Source organism: Rhopilema esculentum, chromosome 20, assembly GCF_057945365.1.
Source record: "Rhopilema esculentum isolate cy_ngs chromosome 20, ASM5794536v1, whole genome shotgun sequence".
NCBI lineage: Eukaryota > Metazoa > Cnidaria > Scyphozoa > Rhizostomeae > Rhizostomatidae > Rhopilema > Rhopilema esculentum.
Window position 1 is genome coordinate 11806379 of NC_142834.1, and position 23554 is coordinate 11829932.

Here is a 23554-nt window from a genome sequence, read left to right on the forward strand (position 1 = left end):
AATCGTCTGTCTTACATTGACAACCTAGATTTTGACAAGATAACTTTTTGAAAAACACTGATACAAATGAAATTCGAATAGCTTTAGGCTGAAACGAGGCAAGATAATATGAGAAGTCAGCCTCAGGCTGGCGATACAAGTCTTGAGGGGAAGATTGGATTGAAGATAGTTTCCGGCGATTAGACGTGATTCATCATTTCAAAAAGCTAAGAAGGAAAGCCATTAGTTCGTAGAAATGCTACATTACCATGCAGTTGAAAGTAACTTGAATAAGTGATACTCCAGGCAAAGGATCTGAGGGCTATTTATGATTCAAAGCTGCTGTGTTTGTTTTGCAAAGTTTTTAAACTCCATCCCTTCCTCTTAGTTTTAACCACATTTCAGTTGTGAGGGTCAAGAGTTTTTGCCAAATAACTTTCATTCGGTGCCGGAACAAATAAAGTACTGTATTACTGCTCTTTTTGGTATAGAATACCACTTCGATTCAAACTAGTAACCCCGAAATTAAGTAAATTGTACCAGGAACAAATAGAAGATTAATGAATAATTTGTTATACTATATATTATATTGTACCGTACGCAATCTAGTCGAGAGAATCTGGTGGCCCTGAGGCAAAACTGGAAGATGAGGCCCCTGCGAGCAAAGAGATCAGAAAAAATTTGCAACCATGCCTTTTAGATAAACTTAGCATTATTTTGTTAGTTTTTATTAATTCTATTTTAAAACGAAATTCATTACTTTACCCCTACACCTCGAGGACCAGGGGCAATTTGTCTCCTTGCTCTCTCTCGGCGGCCCTGGCATAAAAAATAATAAAATTTTCTTTGAAATAGGATGGGTTTTTGAGGCCTTTCAAGTTTCTCAGGGCGAAAACTTCTTACAGCTGTCAATTCTCACCCTTCTTTATTTTGATCAGCAAGCTTTTCAAGCGCTTACCCACATACACAAAACCAGCAAGTAGACAAAAGTTTCACATAGAGAGGTAAGATTGGAAAAGTCATGCAGAAATGGCACTTTAAAACGCAGAAATAGGTAGTTCGATGTTGAAATGGTAACACTTGGAAACTGGGATACCATCTTCTCAATGATGACATCACAATAATGTTGCATCAGAATTGTTCCTAGCTTTGCACTCACAAATGGTATTTATACACACCTTATATAAATCGTAACAATAATTATACCCATTAAGCAAAAATTATACCTGATTTAACGTACCGTAAATCCTCGAATTGGCCCCCCTTTCATAAAGCCCCCCCCCCCCTTGAATAAGCCCCTACTGCTACCGTAAATTCTCAAATTGGACCCCTCAATTTGATGACTTTTGCCATCTGAGGCCGCCTATTGCGTTTTATTTAATTACCACAACAAATTCATACTTTTGGTAGTAATTCATTAAATGCTCATAAAGAAATTTCTACTAAAATAAACGAGGTCTTTTAATAATGTCTTCTTAATGTCAACAATGATTCTATAAGCCCCCCTCGGATAAGCCCCCCTCGCATAAGCCCCCATCCAAAAATATCAAAAATAAATAGGCCCCTGAGGGGCTTATTCGAGGATTTACGGTACTTTTCTTGATTGGCGGATTTAAGCGGGTGGGCAACTAGGTGCGGTTGCCTCTTCCTCACCGAGTTGAAGCAAGTCTGGCTCCCCTTTTTGGAAACTGTGCGCCCTTTTTTAAGAATGAGAATCAGGTGAAAAAGACTTATAGATTTATTTAATTCAAAGATTACCTCAAATTATACAACAATTATTGTGAAAAGTCCCTTACAAAGTGAATGGAGAGCCTTCTGTCAGCAGTTAGGGACTGAAATTGTTGTATACAGCGTACACTCGTCGTGAATTTCTGAAAATTTTACAGCGCCCCCTCTACCAACTACCCTTCCTTCAAATTTGCTCTGGATCCGCCCTTGCTTGTCTTAGCCCACGTATTTCGAAAAGATTTTGGTTCATAATGTTCATAATGATAATTAGAAGACGATAGAAAAGACATGTCAGAGGATCTTACCAGTGAAAAACAGCCACAAAATGAACCCCAGATGTTTCTCCTGTGAGATTTTAGAAAAGTTACATTTTATTAGTAATTTGTCCTGGAACGTACCTTTTTGCTTGTACCTTTGAAGATGCAATACAGTGACCGCCTGACCGATCCCTTTCTAACGTGATCTAACTGTGACCTTCGTTGATCTGCAATGCAAGAAAACCAAGCTTAACACTCCGCAAACGCCGTAACGAGAGAGAAGGGTTGAATTAGCACCCCTTAGCCATTGGAAAATGGTGAAATTCGAAACATTTATCATTTAAAAAAGAATCTACACCGACCTTCAAAAAGAAAATCACTCATTTCTTATTCATTATGAAATCAGTCATTATGAAAGGTTTATGTCGTAAACCAAATTACAAATCTCCAAAGACTTTGATCTTAGAGGAAAATTAATCATTTCTGGATAAAAACTTTTCACGTTTATAATGAAATAGCTGATATCTTTCAAAACACGTTGTCGGAATTGGGTTGTCGGGATCTTGACAAATTTGGTGGCAAACTAAGCAGATAATTATTTTTTGGATAAACCTTGAAGCAATCTGAAAATTAAAGCACCGAGCCAAATAGCCCCGAGCTGGAAGTATGATGAAACAGAGAGAAAAACAGGACTGATTAAGTAGAAATATTCAAGGGAAGGAGGAGGTGGCTCAGATAATAAAACACAAAGGCTGGAGTGAGAGGAGGTATTCTCACAAAACTCCTAAAAATTACATTTACTAGACATTTTGATTAAAAGATTGAAACTAGGTGAAAATGGCTGTTTAAGCAAAAGCAATGTTTCTTACAAGCAGCTTAAAGGATGTGTAGCTCGTTCTTAACCAATCCAGGAACTGCGGAGAAGGGGGGCTGGGAGGCTTTAGCCCCCCCCAACTTTTTGGTAAAATATTAAAAAGATACCAATGAATCATCAGTCAAGCCATTTTTATTCGGTTTTAGCCCCTCCCCCACCATTTTTAGACTCTCCACCTTTCTCAACGCTCTGTGGTGCTTGAATCAATTAAAGTACATGTAGCTTGGTCTAAACCAATCAAATTGCAGAAGCGCAGACTTTGTCCGATGTCTTAACGATCATGGGTGCAATTGCCATATATGGACACATTGTCTGTAACGATTATGGGTGCAATATATGGACACATTGTCTGTAGATGCAAGCTGCTTGCAAGTCAAAATTTGCAGCAGTTAGCATTTCTTGATTCATATAGAGAAGGATGGCTCAATCAGGGGTAAAAATAAGCTATCCAAAATCGGAGGGTCAAATGAAAGCAGGATACATTACCCCCCCCCCCCTCCCCCAATCAGTTTTCTCATCGGAAATTTCAGGCTTTCATCGGGTAATTGAAAAAGGTTTAACCTGCTGAAAGCGGCCAAAAGCCCATCGAAGATGTTAACTTGACGGAAAATCATGGGCCTGAACCCCACCCCCCCCCCACCCCTCCCCCAAGCGAAAGCCTGAATTTCCGCCGCTGAATTATCACGTTATCAACAGATATAAGGGTTTGTTACAATATCCTGTTAAGAGCCCAGTCACGCTGGCGTCAAATTTGGATTGAGAATTGATTGAACTCTGATTACTGAAGATTAACTTTGCACATAACTTTCAGAAATTTTTCTAGGTTTATGCATGCCCATCTCAACTTACATAAAACGTGACTTACAGAATATTGAACAGCAACACAAATGTGAACAACAAAACATGCTGGACTCGACTCAAGCTACTTATTGTCTTTTTTCACATAATGGCTCTATATCTCTCATACTCTATAACAAGTTATACTCTTCGCATATCTGTGATTGGGGCGGACCAATGACGTTGCACCAAAGGGTGATTCTTCAATAATAAACATCCTATGTTATTTTGCATGATGATAAACTGGGAATGCTTGGTAATGTTGTACCCCGGGTACAAGAGTCTCCATAATTTAGTCTCAGAAATATAGAAACATAGAAACTTGGAACATAGGAACTGGAAACATGGAAAATGGTCCATTCTTTGCCACTGCAGTTGTCTACAATACTTTATTCCCGGGTTCATGAGGCTCTGAGGCTCTGGTACCTAATGTGGTGAATTTATAGCAGATCTTTCCCGAGTTTGGAATTTTTGCCCAACTTGCTTAACTTTCAATTTTGACATGTATCCAAAACTAGGGGTTGTGCCAACTAAGCATCTACCGCGCAAACGTGTCGCTACAATGCTGCATGGTTGCTACAATGCTGCGCTCAGGGGCTACAATGCTGCGTGGTTGACCAGTTTATGCATTCTTCGCCCCAACTGGTCACATTTATCGCCCCTAACTGATAATGATGGCACATTTTGTGAGGATGATAAAAAATATAATTTTCCTGTTTCCAATATTTAAGAAAATAACATTTAGATGTAGAAATGAAAAACAAAACATAACTTCAAGTGAGGATTTTAACATAAAAATATCTAGCGACAGAGAGAAACCGATTGAAATTTTTATTTCAAACGCAAACACTCATTAGCGTTTTATTAATTCTCTCGGACCACCTCACTGAAATGCGCTATTCACAAACATGATTTCAAGTTTGACCACAATTAGATGTTGCTAAACAAGACTTTGTTGTTGCGTGCGCACCGTACTGAAGTGCCATCAATGGTCTTGCTTATCTTAAACCCCCTTGTTCTAAACACCGTTTGATGTCTCTTTGCTGCAAACGAAAAATGTTTAGCTTTGTTGATGGTAGCAAAAAGGATTTGCTCATTCATTTTGTCACAAGCTAATTAAAACTTAAACATTTTCTTTCCATACCATACCACTGGAGTTTCCTGTATTCAGTTAAATGCAGCCTCCATTGACCTCACTGGCATCAACAGAAACGAATATGACCCCTTCATCTGACAATTATTTCAAAAGGGTAAGAAGCCAAGCCAACGTATCAACAGGGCTCCTATATGTATTTTGCATAACTCAACTCTATGATTTGTTTGTTACATATGAACAAATATTTATATACGTTTGTAATTTTTGAGAATTTGAAAAAGGTTTCTAAAATGATGTGCAAGCTGGCTGAATGGGCTCACGATCCACTGCTTGGCCCTGGGCGATTGCCCTAGCTGCCCCCATACTGCAAGTTAACGTGCCACAATCCCAAAAACATATTACAAAACATCTTTTTCAATTTCACTGTAAGAAATGATGACATATTATCGATGGAAAGCGGATAGGAAAATAAAGAGCCGTTTGTCTTGAAGAACGTGTGCTTGCATCCAAAATCTGTCAGCTTGTGAAATATGTCGTATTTTAGAGTTGCTTGATGTTAATCTTAGACGCATGATAGGGAAAACATCAGAGAACAAATGTAAAAAACAAGTTTAATGTATTTAACCATGCAAACAATTTGTTGGCGTTACAAAATTTGAAAATATCTTTTAACATTTTACAACATATTAAAAGCTTTTTTGTCTGACAATTATCAGAGTTTGAAACATCAGAAAATGGGTACGAAAGCACAAGACGAAAATTATATATATCCAGTTATGGATCGAAATAGGCCAATCAGAAAAACGTAAGCATGTTTTGCAATGAAATTTGGAAAGAGAAAAAAGGGAATACCACAATACAATATAAATTAGATTAATTGCCATTATATGCTCAAGTTGCTTTCATTAATTAAGCAGAAGGTAATTTTGATAAGGGAAAGCTTCTATTTTGCCACAGAAGGGAACCTTTTTATCACAAGTTGGTAGAAAATGAAATCCTGACCACCCAGAGCTACCTTAAATGAAACTGTAGTAAATCCCATACTGAATAACGCCACAGGCAGATACAATCAATGACTGAGAAATGAAGTTAAAAGATAACAAAACCAATTCATTTAAGCTTATGGCGTGTACAATTCACTGAAACCTATAGCTTTAGCGATATCTAAGAGAAATTGAGAATGAACACTGTTATGATAGTCTTGAGATCACTTCGTAATACATGAACTACCACATAATCATGAGTACTTTAAAACCAAACCATGAAATATTGACACTTTAAAAGAAAAAAACATCAGAATAATTGATTCATTCTCTGTGCTTTCGTAAGCTTAGTCTGTGATTTGATCAAAAGTCCCTAAAATAGTGTTCTTGTGCCTGCTAAATTTCATTGAAAATCCTACTCTTCATTTTCAGTTTGTGAATCCTATTGGCTCAAGGATTTTTGTCCAGAATCAACTTTCACATAAAACTAAATGAAAATTGAAAAATGACAGATTTGGTAGTCCCAAAAATGATGATGCTTTCATTTGATCATACGATACTAAATGATGATGCCTTCATTTGATCATTTGATCATATGTTTCATGATAAGAATTTGTTACATCTAAAGAGGTTACATTCAGAGAAAAAATTCCAAGGAAACAGTCTAAGGTTTCCGTATGTAAAGTATGTATTTCGGTAATGGAATAATCAACTGTAAAATCTTGCACCAAAGTTAAAGTAAGAATTTGTGATGATAGTCTGCTGGTTGAAAAAATACGATGCTGTTGAGATGCCACTAACCAAGTAAGACGAATAGTAACATCTGGAAGGTTTTAGAATAGACACCTGATAATAATTTATAGCCTTAGCTTTAACGATCGGAATTTAAAAGATGTGGAAAAAAATAACTATTAAATGGATAAAATAAACCTTTACTCTCTTATGACATTTTTTTATTTTTACGTAAAGGTCAAGGCTTGACGATCATTCAATAGAATGGCATTCATCTTGACACCAAAAAATGAGGCAAAGCATAACGAAAGCAATGTTCATAATATCAAGTGCATAGACAATGGAAGCAGTGGCAAAAATGATCCCAATCAATTTCTTAAAACATCTGCTGCTTAAAATAGCTAGAATATCAATTTTCGCGAATATCAAGACAAACGTTGATAATATCATCTAAGGAACTTCGATTCGAGGGTCAATTTTGTATCACATCGATTTTAGGTTTCACAAGAACTTAGCCTTCATGTGGAAGCGTTTTATCAAGTCGTTTCGTTTGTAGATCGTGTGTTAAACGTCGAGCCGACTTATACGTTTGGATTTATGATATATATTTTAAACGAGTTGACCGACGCCGCCTAAAACAGACAAAATGATTGTCTGATATGTTTTATATGATTAACTGGTAATGCTGTTTGAGCTTCACGACATTCAAAGTGGAATAAAAATCGTCAGTGTAATAATGACATTTTAGATACCATGAATTTTTTGGCTTCAACATATCATCAGGCTGGCTTTATACCCGAGGTGAAAATTGTGATGAACATCGGGGAACTGTTCACATTAGGCTGTCTAATAATTGGTCTTCACATTTTTGTTGGGCGTGAGAGTTTCACCTCTTTCCAAGTTGTCGGAAGCCGTTCTTGTAAGACCAAATCAAAGGTATTAAACAAAAAGGGGGAGAAAACACACCCCTGCCGTACACCTTCTTTTGATTTGAAACCATCTCGTTGTTCGCTAAACAGTTAAATCTACAACTGTTTACTAGTAAAGCGCATTTATAACTCACTTAAACAGCCATGGAATTGTGAAAATTCTGGTCAAAATATTAGCAATAATGCCCCTGTCAACGTAGGTTAGAAACTTTGTTATCATTCGTAAATTTGACAGTTTGCTTAATGTTTCCCTCTATTCAGCTACAAGCTTGTTTCCAGCATTGTACTCTAGACAAAGTGCAATATATAAAAAGGATAAATGAAATTAGCTGCCACGTTCTGAAATAAGCTTTAAGTTCGTTACACAACTAGGAATTGCTCGTCATTGCTTCAAAAATAATGCTCTTAGCGTTGAGTTCTTTATAACCAACACCTCCTTTTCCTGCGTTAAGTGACTATGTAATCTGGTGGGTGTGGCTTTTAGTGCTGGAATGTTTAACAATTTAATTATCGACCAATATTGCTGATTAAAAATTAACTATAACCTCAGCCTTGATTCACAAGAGCCAATTTGCTCTCAGAGGTGTCCTCAGTTGAGAATCCAATTAACAAAGTCATAATTTATGCGTAATTCCATCCACGTTTTATAAGCATGTAGTAAGTGTATACAATCCGATTTACGGATGATTCCAAATCTGCATCTAAAGCTTTCAGTTTCTGGTCGTAATAACTGACATCATTTTAGCTCTACGATATTGTTGCCCTGAGAAACTACAACCACTCTATACTTTATATTCTATCCAAAAAAGACATGAAATTAGGACCTGTTTTGCAGGCGTAAAACCCTAACATGGAACCAGGGCATACAATTTTAGCATTCTATATTATCACGAAAGGGTGGAGGCTCTTCCATAGTTAAGGTACCTAGGGTTGTGCTGCGAGCGAGGTTTTCAGACTTCTAGTCTAGCCAAGAGTATATTTTCTTGCAGTTTTGCTTCAGCCAAAGTCTAGCCAAGAGTATCATATTTGACACTAACGGTGCTTTGACAATATTTGATTGCTAAAAAGTAGGATTCTTAGCCTTTTAAAGTAGGATTCTTATCCTGAAAATCCATTTTTGTCGATAATAAACTATCATGCGAAAATTTTTTTGTAAAATTAGTCTAGCCAACGATATCACTATGGATACGCTTGTGGCAGACCCCCTGTTTACACTACTTCCAAAGGAGACAAGAACGCTTGCACCATGTAGCAATGGGGGCAGCTGCTAGTCATCTACGATCTGAACCGTATGCTGGAATGACATCAAAACCTCGCCCAATACTTCCACACAGCCTGCAGACAATATTAAAAACAAATGAATTAAAACTGCAGTTTACATTGTAACTATTTCCAACGCTTACCAAGCATCAAACAGCGCGGCATTGTGGGGTGGCTCCATTGCGCAACATAAATTCCTTCTTCATTCTTCATTTTACAAGATTTCTTCATACCACGGAATTATTATCGATATACTATCGAAATATCTTTCGGATCTAATGAAATTAACTGATAACACGGAGACACGACTCAAACCAAGCATTTATTTGAAGCATCCATTGTATTGATATCTGAGACTGGAGCCAACTTCAAGAGCTTACCGATTTAACAGAACAATCTTTTTATGTTAAAAATTAAAATCTAATTATTTTTATGAGTTGAATTAGTCTGAGCAAATTGGGCTTCCAACGGGAAACAGTTTCGCTTTTCTTTAGTTTATGAAGTATAAGGAGCATTATATTTGAAAGATTCTTCAACGTCTTTTGATGAAAAATGAAATCTTTGTTCTTTCAACATACCTTTTTCACTGTTTTAAAGTAAGGGGTAAATAAAGACGAAGATCTTACTTTTCAGAATAATGTGCTTTGAAGCGTGATGTACTGGGTAATGGCATTGCCATTTTAACTCTTTTACGAAAGAATGCCAGCTACTATCCCCCTTTTGTTTTACACGCTCTAAGACTTAAAATCCTTGCGTTTTTTGGATTTTTTAGAATTCAGTTTACCACTCAGTGTTGGCAATTCCTGTTAAGGCACGTTTTAATGTAGAATAGAAGCAATGTCTTTAGAAACACGGGTTAAATGTACAAGATACATCAACTGTTGGAAACAGACACGGTCAAGAAAAGTTCCTACAAATGTTTTGTAGACTACTCTCTTTCGCTACTGAACCGCCCAAAAGGAGGTTGCCTGCTACTTTTTAATTTGGGCGGTTTTTTCTAAACAGACATTCTCAAACAACTGAAACTTCATTTTCTTGGGGCAAGGCCTTACACAAACAATTCTTTAGCAATATACATCTCCCAAGAAGGGACAATCATTTAATATTAGTTTAACAGGGATGTAGGGGTGTTTCTGACAGGGGTGTGTCTGATAGGGGTGTGTCTGACAGGGGTGTAGACAGTGTGTCAGCCTTCCGATGATCGTTCAAGGAGGGAAATAGCGAAGGAGAATGGGATGTAATTTGCCTTCCCAGTTCTTATTTTCTCTGACTCTTTGAGGCTTTGGTGCCTTCGTCAGAGAACTGTGAACGCAGACAAGATTGTCAAGGTCAAAGTAGGCCTTTGCCAACAGGTATCCGCTATAGAAGATTTACTGTGCCCACTCATATTCGTAGACCCAAAGTGGCGCCTTAAAATCGAACATCAGAATCCAGATGTTATTATAGACTCCTTCTGTGAAATAACATTGAGCATTTAGCCCTCAATGCGCAGATTCTCGATAATGAATTTTGTGCAACACTGCGATTTTGCAAAGGAAACAGAAATGAAGCGAGGGTCGATATGGAGACAATTAGAGAATCAAAACATGGGCATGAAAGAGCTCTGGTTGAAAATTAGAAAGGAAAGAAAGTTTTTTCCAACCTGAAAGAGATATACTTCAAATATAGTGGAATATTCTAAATAATAATAATGGTGAAAACCATCTACAACGCGAATATAATGATGTTCACTTTGATGTTGAGAAAGACAGATCCAAAAATGGCTTTGAACTTTGTTCTGACGTTTTGTACTCTGAAGAGTGACGCAAAAGCTTTAGTATGACTCAAAATATTTGCTTTTTTAAAAACAATTTTTAAATTTTGTACCACGAAAAGACAGATTTGCTTAGAAGGAGTGAACGAATGAATGGGGAACGCGATGGGTCATGAGCACTCTAATTTACCTATTTCCTGGCAAGCCCTAATAAATTAATTCCAGCTGAAATAAAACTAAACTGATTACGTTCAGCCAAATATCAACAAAGACCGGGAGATAAATGAGAAAGACTGGAAAAGCATTTGGAATAGAGATATTGAGCAAGTCGGCTTGCATATAACGTAATTCCTAGACGTATTACGTCTGATATGGCATGAAATTGCGTTCTACCTGCACGAATCAGTAGTCAGGCGTGACGGGCTCTTGACAGTACAATTCTTTGAAGTCACTCTACACCAAAGAAGGAAGTGAATGTTTATGCATCTTAGATATTAAGAAAAAAGTATCTAACAACCATCTAGACAGACCAATCATATTCAAGACAAAAATGACTCTGAAAAAGGGATAAACACAGGAAAAAGAAAATTTCAAGATTGAAGAAAAATCAAGATCAAATAAAAGATCTATCATTTCATCTTGTTAAAAATAAATCACATCTCATACAATCTAAAATTGACCCTTTGAGAGGACTTCACGGTGCTTTTGGTGTATAATCTCAAAAATACTGAGAGAGCATTTGGAAAATTTTGCAAAGAAAATAAGACAGGATTTATGAAAGCTCTTAAATGATTTCTTTATAGAACACAAAGTGGTTCTGACAGCAGGCCACATACTCGGGCTATTAACCGTGCAGGTAATGAGATGCCAATATAACGTTATATTTATCTGCCATTTGTGCTTCCATTTATCTAGGAAATTCTGATAATGACGGGAAATGGTAGCAAAATATATCTTTTATGAAGATAATAAGCCCCAATTACAAATATCTACTTTCTTGTTCACAGTTAGATGAAGTAATCTTTAAAACTGATTTGATTTGCATAGGTAAGAAGTGTTCAGACATTTTAAAATGTTCGCTTCTGCAACGTTACCAGTTATCTAGCAGCTTCTGACAAGCACACAAACAGAACTAGATAAAGATAAACGGCCCTCTAGTGTTAAAAATAATATATCTTTGAATATATATATGTAACAATAACATCGATATAGATCAATGTACACTAAAAAGCACGGACTGTCTTCATTTTTTTCTCAGTGGGTATCAAATGCCATCCACACTGGCAGCTAATTTGTTCATCCCTCAAGACTCGATACAAGAGCCTCTGCTGTTTAATATCGAACGTGCGGACGAAATATGAAAAAGGTAACTTCCTAAGTTGCTTGCTTTTACTTTTCTTTCGAAAACTTTCACTGCTATCTTTCATTCGTAATACACAGTGCTGTTCATAAATTATTTAATATCTTAACTCCATTGCTTCACTTCCACCTTAAAAGCAGAACATTTTTTTACCTTAAAAACAACGAATACAGAAAGTTATTCTAGGAACTTTAACAATGAGACATTCTTCTGGCTCACTTTGGTTGAAGGGCAACTTCTGGAGCCGGGCTACTTGTGGAACAGGTGCAGCAGGGTTACTCATGGAACTGGGCCACTGCTCGAGCAGGGCCACTGCCTATACAAGGTCACTGCTAGCACAGGGCCACTGCTGGAACAGGGCTGCTGCTTTGAATGGGCATATGTTGAATTTTGTCTGCAAGCTACGCGCCATTCGTTTGTCTCAACAGCTACGATGAGACTGTGATCACAATGCCTTATCAGATGGTAGCAATTCAGAGAAAAATCTCACGTGAATGTAAGCAGAAAGATAGGCACAAAGCTTTGCTATTGACGACAGCATTAAGGCACTTTTGTACGCTTTAATTTGATATTAACAAGTATTTAGCCCTGACATTGATCAAAGATATTTCTTTGAACTTCAGGTAATATCAGCACAAAGAAGGCACTCTTTTAGCAGTATTTTGAAAACGGACCAAGACAGGGGAACAGGTGGGGGCACCAAATCGCCTGAGATAGGAATGCGATTTTTTTCAGCTGATACGTTGGAAAAGCAACTGAGAAATCTTAAAGTAAACCAAGATTCTTTCGATGCTTTTGCATCAGACAAAAGCAACTAATAAAAGGATTAATAAGGATTACACTGGCTAATGATCTTGTTTGTTCAAAACGTTTTCGATAAAATTTGGCGTCTTTACTTCTGAACTATGTCCAAAATCCTAACACGAAAAGCAAAAAGTAGCGCCAATCTGTTTTCTCGTACATGCAAGGTGTCCTTGATTTCATAAAATTTGTACCACAAACAAGATTAGCTTTCAATTTCCTAATCAAACTAAAATAAAACAAAGTTATAACTGATCTACCAAAGGAGGCTGAATTCATTAACTGCAACTCGAAATCGTGATACAGTATACTACTGCATGTTTGGAGGAGGGGAGGGGGGCGTCTTCTGATAATTCCTTTGTTTGGTCAGAAATGAAAATAAAATTATTTCTAGTGTGATAATCATCATATGCGATCGCTGAAGTTTCTTTATCATTAAAAAACCAAAACACAGTTAAGTATTCATATACCACTGAAAAAAATATGGAATATAGACTTGCTTGAATCTCATCAGAACTACGTAATAGAAATTAAATAGAAAAACTAAATAAATAAACAAATAAATGTACAAATAGATACAAATAATTAACTAAATAAGTAACTAGATGAATAAATTTCTATATACGTAAGTAGATTAATAAGCTAAAAGAAAATAAATTGTTTTTATATGTCAACTATTCTTTTAATAATTAAGGATGCAAATTATGCAAATTATGCAAATTATGTTGATTCATAGAGAAATAAGTGCGAAATAAGGGTATAACACAACGCCAATTTTAGAGAACATCCATATTTCTATTGACTCATTTTCTCAAAAGAGCCTTCAAGTAAGGTTATGTAGAAACAGGCATTGATTCTGGTACAAAAATATTGGAGAAACCAACCAAATCAGCTGTAACTGGAGCACGAAAGTCATATGAAATCACCAGTCTTATCGCAGTATCGGCATCTCAACGAGAGATAAAGAAATTTTTGGAGATATATGACGCGTTTCAAAGCCTTTCGCTAATGCGTTTGAATGGATGCTACTTCAGTCTTAAGATTGTCTGAAACGAGCCAAGCTCAATGCCATTAGGTTTTTATAATATGCACGATAAAGATAATCCATATGAAAACTTTACTATTTGTCTAGATACGAGTTTGTGATCCCAATTTTCTTCGAAAGATTTTGGCGAATAACAATAATGAGAAACAGGATTCAAATGTGACGAGCCACAGGACCAATATTGCGGACTGAGAAGAAAGTGCTGGGTCATTCTCTAATAACATGAATTAGAGCCAGTTTTTCAAGTAATCCGCGTTCCCCGACCAATCTTTGACATAGTAACTAGCACAGCTATTTGCTGGGATTTAAATTCTTGGATGATAAGGTCTTGTCGTCATGCCTTGGCCAGTTATCTACAGAAGCTGAGTTTAGTTGATTTTTAGATTATAATAACTGGAAAAATTCTTATTCGCACATTTAAGATCATGTTATATCACTTTTTTTACCTGAAAGCCTTACTGTCAACTCAGGTCCAGCCTAACTGAATTACAACGGTAAGGACTGCCCCCACCCTCACCCCATAAAGATCGTTAATCGATTGAAACATGTTAAAGATAAAATTTGTAGAGACAGTCTCGTCTTTTTATCAACGTGAACAAAATGAGTTCAAAATAAACAATAATAGCTTCTAAATGTCATAAGGATTGAATTATAAAAATAAGGGAATAAAAAAAGAATGCCTTAGATTCACTTATTATGGGCCTAATGATTTGAGAAGATCCCAGACGAATCCTCAAGGCTCTATAGAGCATGTGTACAGATGGTTGGAGCGCTAAATTTGACCCGTTTGATAGAGGTTTTGTTTGTTTCAAAGTACTTTGACATCATCTTTCTAGCTATAATCCTGATAGACAACGGAAACTGTTCTATGAAGGTAACAACGCAAGAGACCAGTGATAAGGGTGAAGATAATTACTATAAATTATCTTCATAGTATTTGTATTTAGCATTGAAGAAGCCCCATATACTGGGTGTAATTTATTGGTGAGAATATTTTAAGCAGATTCTTCCTTAAACCCTTCTCCCCTTCGACCCCGTTTCCCCTGGGTAGGCAAACTTGGCTAATGATTTAGGATCCAGGGAACTTTGCAGGATCATTCCTGGTATAAATCCTTGAAATATTCCAGGTTCCTATCATCACATTGCAAAATGTCAAAGACGTATTTAGAAAAAGCAAAATCATCGTTGGCTGACAGACAGTGCAATATACTTTTATAGAACTAAACGGCAGAATTTAAAGCATTGGAGTGGGAGATATAGGAGCTGGGAGAGCTGCAGCCCCGTATCAAGCAAATTATATTGCATTTTAGGCTCAATGCAGGCAATTCCTGCTCGATGTAGCAGTGATATTCGGGCAAAGCCCTAAGCTCCCCTAAACGTTTTGCATCCGCTACGCCTGTGATTCAGAGATAACAACAGGCAGTTTATTTTATAGATTTCGCTCGTGCTACTGCATCTCTTAAAGCTGAGAAGCCTTCCACATAAAACGAGTGCAAAGGCTTATCTCCGCTTTGAAATTTTCTTATCCCTATATTAACGATAGCTCAATGATCGATGAATAAGCAAGAGGTGCACGTTCAGAATAGATAGGATATTAGCACGCTTACCACAGAGCTACATGCAAAGTACAGGAAAATCTTCCTTTCAGGAGCTGCAATGTCAAATCCTCGTTGTTGAACTGCTATGGCAGAAATAAACCAAATTAAGACATCAAACTCTTATCCTAACGGAATCATTATCAGCCTGAAAGAGAGCAGAAATGTCAATCTTGATACCGACAGGGTTTCTTTGTTTCACGCAAACAAAAACGTCTACAAGATTAAAGACTATAGCATGTTCAACTAGTGCGCAAATGACCAGTCAGATCTCCTTCGCAGCGGCACTATTAAGAAAGGTAGGCTATCACCAGTGGCTATCAACGTTAATTATCACTAACCATTGGCCATCAATGAACGCATGTGCAATAAAAATAACAATTAACTACATAAATGACAGCACATAAATGCAGAAGAATTTGACATAAACAGGAAAATCATTCTAGCTTCCCATACAATAGATTTTTACTTATGAATGGTTCCTGCAGCAAGTCGCAAAATCTCTTCTAGCGAATCTTTTTTGTTTCTTTGTACATTTGCTTTCACTGTTAAATCTAATGGCCGCAGTGTTCCTATTTACTTGCGTGCTTCCCGTTGTAACGTTTTTGTTTTTGTTATATTTATTTTAACTTCCATGAGAATATTCAAAATATTAATAATACGCATATATTTCCATTATCTTTGGTATTTCATTGCAACGGAATGCCATTCCTACCTGTCCCGAGGGACATTCCACTCTTTTAATTAGCGTACGAAATTTCAATCAGAATTACTAGGGTATCGATCAAAGGCGAACGAGTCTTCCATGGAGTGATTCGCTCCTCGACCTGTCTTTTGTAGTTTTCAAGTTGAACGTGCCTTCTGAATGAACGGGTTTCCAAATACAAGTCAATGTTAAAGTAAATAGTTTAATATCCCTATTTTTCAACATTGTTTTGCAAAGGCATATCATTATCAGTTGGAAATTAATTTTCAGTATTTTTAGTATCACGATTTACTGCACGGGGAATTGGAAACAATTGTTACATACTACTTGGCACTGAATGCCAGATTGAGATGAAATGAATGTCTACTTTGTTATACCTAATACGTATCTATGTGAATCTGTTAATATAATTTATTTACTAACCGCTGAACTATCTTCAGTCAGACTCTCACCTTAACACGATGCTTATTTTTCTGGCAAAATACACTCATTGAATCTTTCTGTAGAAAAAATAGAGAAAATTAAATCAATTCAAACACCAAAGTTCGACAATCAACCCTGGAGTAACATTTGACTAGACAACAATTCATCAACTGCCGCTTTGTTAACGTTGCGAAATTCATTTCTTTTAAAGTACTGGGAAGATGTTTTATGACAAATTTAATTGGCTTATGTAAGAATGGCAAAGTTCTCTACCACAGATTACTTGAAAATATCGAATTAACTTCTCAAAGCTTGGAGAAGGTCACCATCGATACAAGGAGAACTGAGATTTCAGGGCAAGTAGAACGCATTAAAATTTCAAGGAAAACATCACCAGTTAGAAATCACGCCCTAAGGTGAGCGATATGGGTTTTCAGATAGATAATGTAACAGCGTACTAGATAAAACAAAGACTTTTAGACAAAGGCCTTTTCAGTGAGGGTACCGGAGGGCCAATTGCCGTAAGGATATTAAATCAGATGAAATGACAAATCGTTCGGGATATTTGCCTCTCCCACCGAATGGATCGCAAGGTTTTTATGTTTATAAGCGCCTTAAAGAATTAGATTCCACTCCCAGAAACGCCCCTATCGGAATAATCGTCAGTAGGAGCTTTGCTACTGATCTACCAAGCTGCAGTCTCTCCAGATCTTTTTATCTAGCAAAGAAACCGTCCATAGTTCTACATCTATATCGAATTCTAATGCAAATAGAACACAATGGCGGACTTCGAAGTTTTGTACAGCTTGCTCAAATATGTACCGATTGTACCATCTTTGGTAACACTGAGTCGCAGGCTGAGAATAAAAAAATCGAATATCTCATTATATTCTGCCCAAAGTAATAACGCAGATTTGATTATTCTAATAGGATTAAATGGCGATGGTTATACCTAAGAAATCAGGAACGGAGCACGAGAAATCGATTTCGTGTCGTGAAATGACAGCAAGCATCATATTTGTGTGTGTTTTCTGAAATTGCTTCAAACGAGAAAATCCGTCAGAGCAGAACATCATCACTCTTATTTGCCACTGACAACCAATTCTGTACGGATTTAACCCACTACCATCTGGCACATACGGTTTTGGCAAGTGTTGCTGTAAATAAGGTCTTATCTTATCTTTGATGACGGCCAAGGGCTTTGACAAATAGCCACTCACTTCTGTAGCTTTTGCAGTGGTTACTGAATGAGATTTTTATTTCCAGTACTTTCTTGGCAGTAATCTGGTCCATTGACGCTAATAGCTTTTTCCAGTTCCACTCAAAATGTATGTACTGTCACTCGTCAAACACTAGTATGCGTCTTTCTTTCCACGATGCCGCTTCTTTTTTATAAAAGGCCATGTTTAGTCAAAAAATGTTCTTAATCCACAAACTTTCAAGTCATAACCAAATGACTCAAGCCAGCAAACAAAATTCTGTACCCCCAAAAGCTCTACTTTTCATAGTGCAATTCTATTGAACTATGTCATAGATTTTCCCTACCAAGTACACTCCAGAATGGCTTTCTTCAAAATTTTGACGATTTTGAAAAGAGCATCGACAAAACTTTTTCACAACGGCAGATCGACCTTACCTACGAGTTTCCAAACTAAATAAACCATCATCACTTCAACGGCGGCACCAGCTCCTGCAAATTGGAGGAGTAATGGGTGTGCTCCAGCAAAAAGGCACCAGCTCCAGCAAAAAGGCGTGGCATCAATATTTAGTTTATTTTGGTAGCTTGAGTTGCAAATAACTCCAGGTTCGTTCAACCATCGTAAGATTGCTTCAATCAACGTAATGGTAACAGTTTGTTCTTAAAATGACTACTCAACTGTTCATAAAATTTCCAACATATCCTCTACGTTTTTCTTTAGAGGTTTTATGTTCAGTCAAGTGCCTTTGGCAATAAACGGAGATTTAATTGTTTTCCCGATAGAGCACAATTCACAATTCAATTCCTGAGCGTTATCAGCTGCATTTGAATTCATTGCCTGTTCAAAATGCAATGTTGAAAAAATGGAAAATAACAAAAGCTCAGGCAATCTTTCAAAGAACAAATGGGAAATGACTAATCTTTCAAGTAATGCTCAGAAAGACAGATGCTTTTTTAAATTTATTACGACTGGCAGCTTTCTTCCTAGTAACACCAAAACATAACAGGTCAATCTTTCTCTGAAGATTTTGACATCATGTGACTTTTATGCTCAAATTTTTGCACCCCAGTTGCATTATAGCTTCTAAAATCTGTTTGAAGATCAGGCACCCCACAGCCATTGGGTTAGCAGGGGCTATAGCCCCCCCCCCCCACTTTTTTGCAGTAATAGGCTACACATTTTGTGGAAGGTTTACTCTAACGCATCTTTGCATAATTTACTCTTATGTAGTAGCAGTTCTCATTGACTGGGAACCATTTTTGTTCTTCTCAAGGTGTTTCATCTTGTATAATGATATGATGTATTTTCTAGCTTGGTTAGCTTGGTTTTTACTACCCTCGAGCTAATTCTATCTATTTTAATAGCTATTGATAACTTCTCTTAACCAGACTGTTTATAAAAATTGAGTAGAAATGAAAAAGCATTTTCTAAAAGAAGCGTTTTCCGGCGTTCTGGAGGGCGTGGCCTCAAAATTTTTGATCACACCCATTTCAGCAATTCGAATTTTAGACTGGTGCACGGCCCCTGTATATATTACTGATGTGACATGAATGGTTGCTTGTTGGTTTAATCCTCAATGTGAGAAACAAACAGGGAATTGTATTTAATTTTCCCAAGGAAATTTCAAGCAAATTGCAAACCATTAAGCATCTTGAGACGAGCATTACATACTTGGAAGTTCTAATTATCTGCCGAGTTATTCAAACAGAGGCAAATTTTCACAAGATGGATTTCCTAGAAAGACAAATTTAGAATAAGATACCTTTCTCCTTTCCATGATCTCTCATTACGAAACATCGCAAAAAAATTAACTCTGAATTGAACAGTGGACAACTGAGATATCTAGAAGCACACAAAGGGCAATAGGAAAAACATACAAGGATAATTCATACATTTAAACACCGTCTAAAATTGTTTTTAAATTCTATGGCTGCATGGCCTAATCTACATCTGGTCCAACTTTTTCTTTTCAGCCATTTCCATCTTTACCATCTCCACCAATGGTATTAAATAGTGGACATCCTATAAAACAAAATAAATGCGAATGTCTTTGAAAACAGCAAACATTTAGGTATACTTAAGCTTTTCGTCTGACATTCTTCAGAGTTTAAAACGTCAGAACATAGATCGAAAACTCTACGCTAAGAAATATATATACCCAGTTGTGGATCGAAATAGGCCAATCAGAAACGCGATCACAAGACTGTTGAGGTTGACCAATCAGTGCCGCTTGCCTATTGAGAATGTTGCCAATGGTGTCCTAAGGTGAAAACGAACTCCTTTTGTCTACACAATAGCGGTTTTTCGTGCTTATGTAGATAGATTCCAAAACTGCTAGATGGAACGACAATCGGGCTTTACCAATAATCGGAAATATGTCGCCATTATAGCATGTTGCACAATCTGGGTTTTCCAGTAAATGCTGCCTGATAGCAGAATCGCAGGTTTTAGTTGTACTTTTAGATCTGCAAGACCGAGGTGGCTGTTCTCTTTGGGGAAAAGTTTTGTTTCTAATACTAGGCGGAACATGCTGCTTTATTCTTTCCTCCAATCTTTGGATAGTGCGTCCTATGTAGCCAGAATCACACTGGCACATAAATTCATAGATAACGGAACTCTTTTGGATGGTAGGAACGCAATCCTTTTGAATGGATGGAAAGCCTTTTTTCTACTGTAAAGAAACAATTAGTAATGGCCTGTTTTATCTGACTTTCAAATCGCAAGGAACTGTTACTGATCCAGGGTAGTTTTAGATCAACCGGGCACTATTGCCGACTAAATTCTACGTCAGCCAAGGAAATTTGCTATTTTCGCCTTAATGTTAACTGAAATGACATCCTCTGGATAGCAGTTCTCCAGGAATTTTTGTTGTTGCTGTTCCAGTTCTGAGTCGAGTTTAGGCTTTAAACAAATCATCAGTGCCCAGTGCCATATGAGTAAGCGTTTGGATGAGGCTGATTTTTCATTGCTTTGGGCAAAACGAACTCCATAGCCCTGAAAATGTGGGTTTACAGTTTACACTGGTAAGAAATCCAGTGCCAGACTTTTCAACCAAAACATTTAAAAATGGTAAGGTAAGTTATTTTCTTTCTTTCCAAATGCAAACTGTAGGGCTGGGTGAAGGCCATTAAGGCATTTCAGAAAAATATCACACTCAGCCTCTGTTTTGAAAATGGTATATGTGGCATCCACATATTGAAAATAGACACCTAGCTTTTGGTCGCATTTGAACAAAATGAAATCCAACAAAGATGTTGGCCACAGCAGGTCCCAGAGGACTACCCATAGTGACACCATCTTTTTATTGATACATTTCACTGTTAAAGCTGAATTTAACTGAACGTGTCACAGTCTCCATCTCAATGAATATTTTCTCTGAGAATGAAGGGCTATTAAGCTCACTCCGGTACAAAGCATCGTCACATATTTTGATGGTCTCACTCAATAGAGCATTTGTGAAAAGACTGCTAATGTCAAAAAAAAGATGTTTTGATTTTGATGTTCAAGTTTTGCATGAACTCAGCGAACATAAAAGAATCCTTGATACAATATTTTGAATATTTTTTAAGAACAGAGTTTAAAACTTCAGAAAGCCACTCAGCCAATTCATGTTGTGCTGAACCAACCATAGACAAGATAGGTCTAAGTGGAACATTCTACTTATGTATTTGTGGATGTTGTGAACATGTGGGTCTTATCCTATCATAAACTTTGTTGGTCAAAACTTTTGAGTTAACCAGCTCCAAAAGGTGTTTTTGGAGTTTCTGCTCTAGCTTGGCCGTTAAATCCTGTGTTTTGAAGTTACCCAGTTTTTAGAGCTTTTCCTTGTCAAGGAGAATATTTTCCATTTTTTAGTTGTAGTCTTTTTTGTTCAAAATAACCACTCCTGATCCTTAATCAGGCTTTGTGAAAAAGATGTCATTATTAGACCTAGTTCACTAAGGGAAACTAGCTCAACTAGTCTCATTAGCAATCAACCTGAAGCTTACACTACATATAGACTGTTTGTATGAAAGAAAGTGCCTTGTTAGAATAATAGGGTGCAATACCTCTTCTGGTTTTGTCCATTGATCTTTGGGAAGGATATTGTGTTTCAATGAAAGATCCATTGCCCTTTTCATTCTAAAAATTCTTTCATACTTTTCATTGTCATCTAACCGTGAAACAGCCTCAGAAACTTCTGTTATGTCTTCATCAAGAAGATCATCAGCCTTCAGACCTGTTGAATACAAAATACATGCATGATATAGAGCTATTTTAAACTTAATAAGAGCTGAACATTAGTCACAAACAGATGGATATGCAAAAATCACTATGCAAGGAAACAGCAGAAAACTGGCCTGGCAAATTTCAAGGTTTGCAAAGGTTTGTAGTGACCATGGTCAATTCATTATGACATCTTTGATGTGTCACTGTCATTTACAGCTTTTATTGTATTTGTATCCAAAGTCACATTGTGATTACCATTTATAGGTACACTTGGTGACTTTGGCTCTTTATTTGTCCCTAAATTCCACTTTTTGGGAATTGTTACTGGTTCCATGATAAACAAGATCTTTGAATTGTTGAACTTCAGTTTTCCAATCCAAGTCTTAGTACAGTTTGAGAAAGTCTTTGGAAACCATAATCAGTTGGTCAAGGTGGCTTGCTTGAGCTGGAATTTAGACGCAACTAGCCTACTTTTAATGGGGGGATATTCTTAAAACTTGTTATGATGGCTTTTGTCACCTTCAAATATCTCTAAGCAACTTGAAATATCACTTCCAGAAACTTTTGACATTATAACTTTGCAGCATGGAAGACAAATCTTCTGTTCAAGCCCTGGGGACATAATTTTCTGGACCTGTGCCTCAAACACACCCAAATCTACTAAACAATGGGTTTCCCCTTCTTGAAATAAAAGAAGACAAACTGGTTTAAAGTCACAATTCTTGGTTTTGAGTTTAGCTTTGTCAATTTTATCTTCATATTTGCCAAAAATGAATCATAGATTTGGTGCAGAAAATGCTGAAATTAGTGCAGAAAATTCATGTTGTTTTGATAAGTTTTAGCTAGATGCAAAATCCATGATGTCAACCAAAAACTCAAGCATTTCTAGAGTATTTTTGGCTAAAGATATTTGATTTAAATAAAATTATTTCAGGTTTTATTTTAATAATTAATTTGAAAAATCTATTAAACAAGGCCAAGTCAGCCAGCTTCATTTCATTTCTTTCTGTTGCAAAATAGATAGGCCTATATGACTGTTGGATTTATACATAGATCTTTATTCTTGCGAAAAAGGTGCTTCAAGTTGCTGTGTTTGTGTTTACAACCAAAAATATGCTTGTTCTTTAAAAAACCCTATGAAGAAAAGTGATGGAAAAAATTCTACACAAACTGGCATATATGTACCAGTCATTTCAGGTGAGCCATTTTCCAATCCAATAATTCGTTTATGAATCCAGTAGTTGAGAAAGCTAAATAAAAGTATTTTTAACTTTAGATTGTGTAGTGTATGTTATGTAGGTAGATGACTTCGCGCTTTTTGTCGCAGCTTAACCGTAAACTTCTATTTTTTCTGCAACAATAAAAGCATTGTTAATGCCAAGTTGTCCGGTGGGTATATTCAGTCAGGACAACGTAACATTAAAGGACTATATGGTACACCAAAGAAATCATGTTGGCTTGGCCTGATGTAAAGAGTGATCATTCAAAAATGACATGGAGTTAATTCTGCACGAAGGTAAGAAATTTAAGCAACTTACCAAGCTGTCTGTAACCAGAAGCATTAACGTACCAGGCTCGGAAAGCGTTCAGAAACCGGGTCGCAAGCCCAGCATTTTTTGCTACTTGGGACGCCATCTTTGATCAGTACAAACGATCAAGCGAGAAAAACTACGGGATCTGGGCCAGAGTGTGTTCCGCTGTACCTCTGAGGGGGGCCTTGTATACTTGCGCGCAAAGTCAGCAATATTTCATATTACTTTATTAATTCTTCCATATTTTCATACATTT

At 36.8% G+C, this 23554-nt stretch overlaps 2 protein-coding genes across 3 annotated transcripts in view; both read right to left on the reverse strand.

Moving 5' to 3' along the window:
- LOC135687712 (A disintegrin and metalloproteinase with thrombospondin motifs 6) overlaps positions 1-15383 on the reverse strand; it is an 82961-nt gene extending 67578 nt beyond the window's left edge. For both annotated transcript variants that reach the window (XM_089114599.1, XM_089114598.1), the window contains exons 1-2: positions 15242-15383; positions 2106-2191 (exon numbers count right to left, since the gene is read on the reverse strand). The gene's annotated coding sequence lies outside the window, so the exon portion shown is untranslated. The remainder of the gene's footprint in view (positions 1-2105; positions 2192-15241) is intronic.
- Positions 15384-19311: 3928 nt separating this feature from the next.
- LOC135687717 (uncharacterized) lies at positions 19312-23463 on the reverse strand. Its single transcript, XM_065204357.2, has 3 exons — positions 23305-23463; positions 21607-21776; positions 19312-19579 (listed from the first exon to the last, which is right to left on the reverse strand). The coding sequence occupies exons 1-3, from the start codon at positions 23399-23401 to the stop codon at positions 19502-19504; spliced, it is 345 nt and encodes a 114-aa protein (XP_065060429.1). The 5' UTR covers positions 23402-23463; the 3' UTR covers positions 19312-19501.
- Positions 23464-23554: the final 91 nt, after the last annotated feature.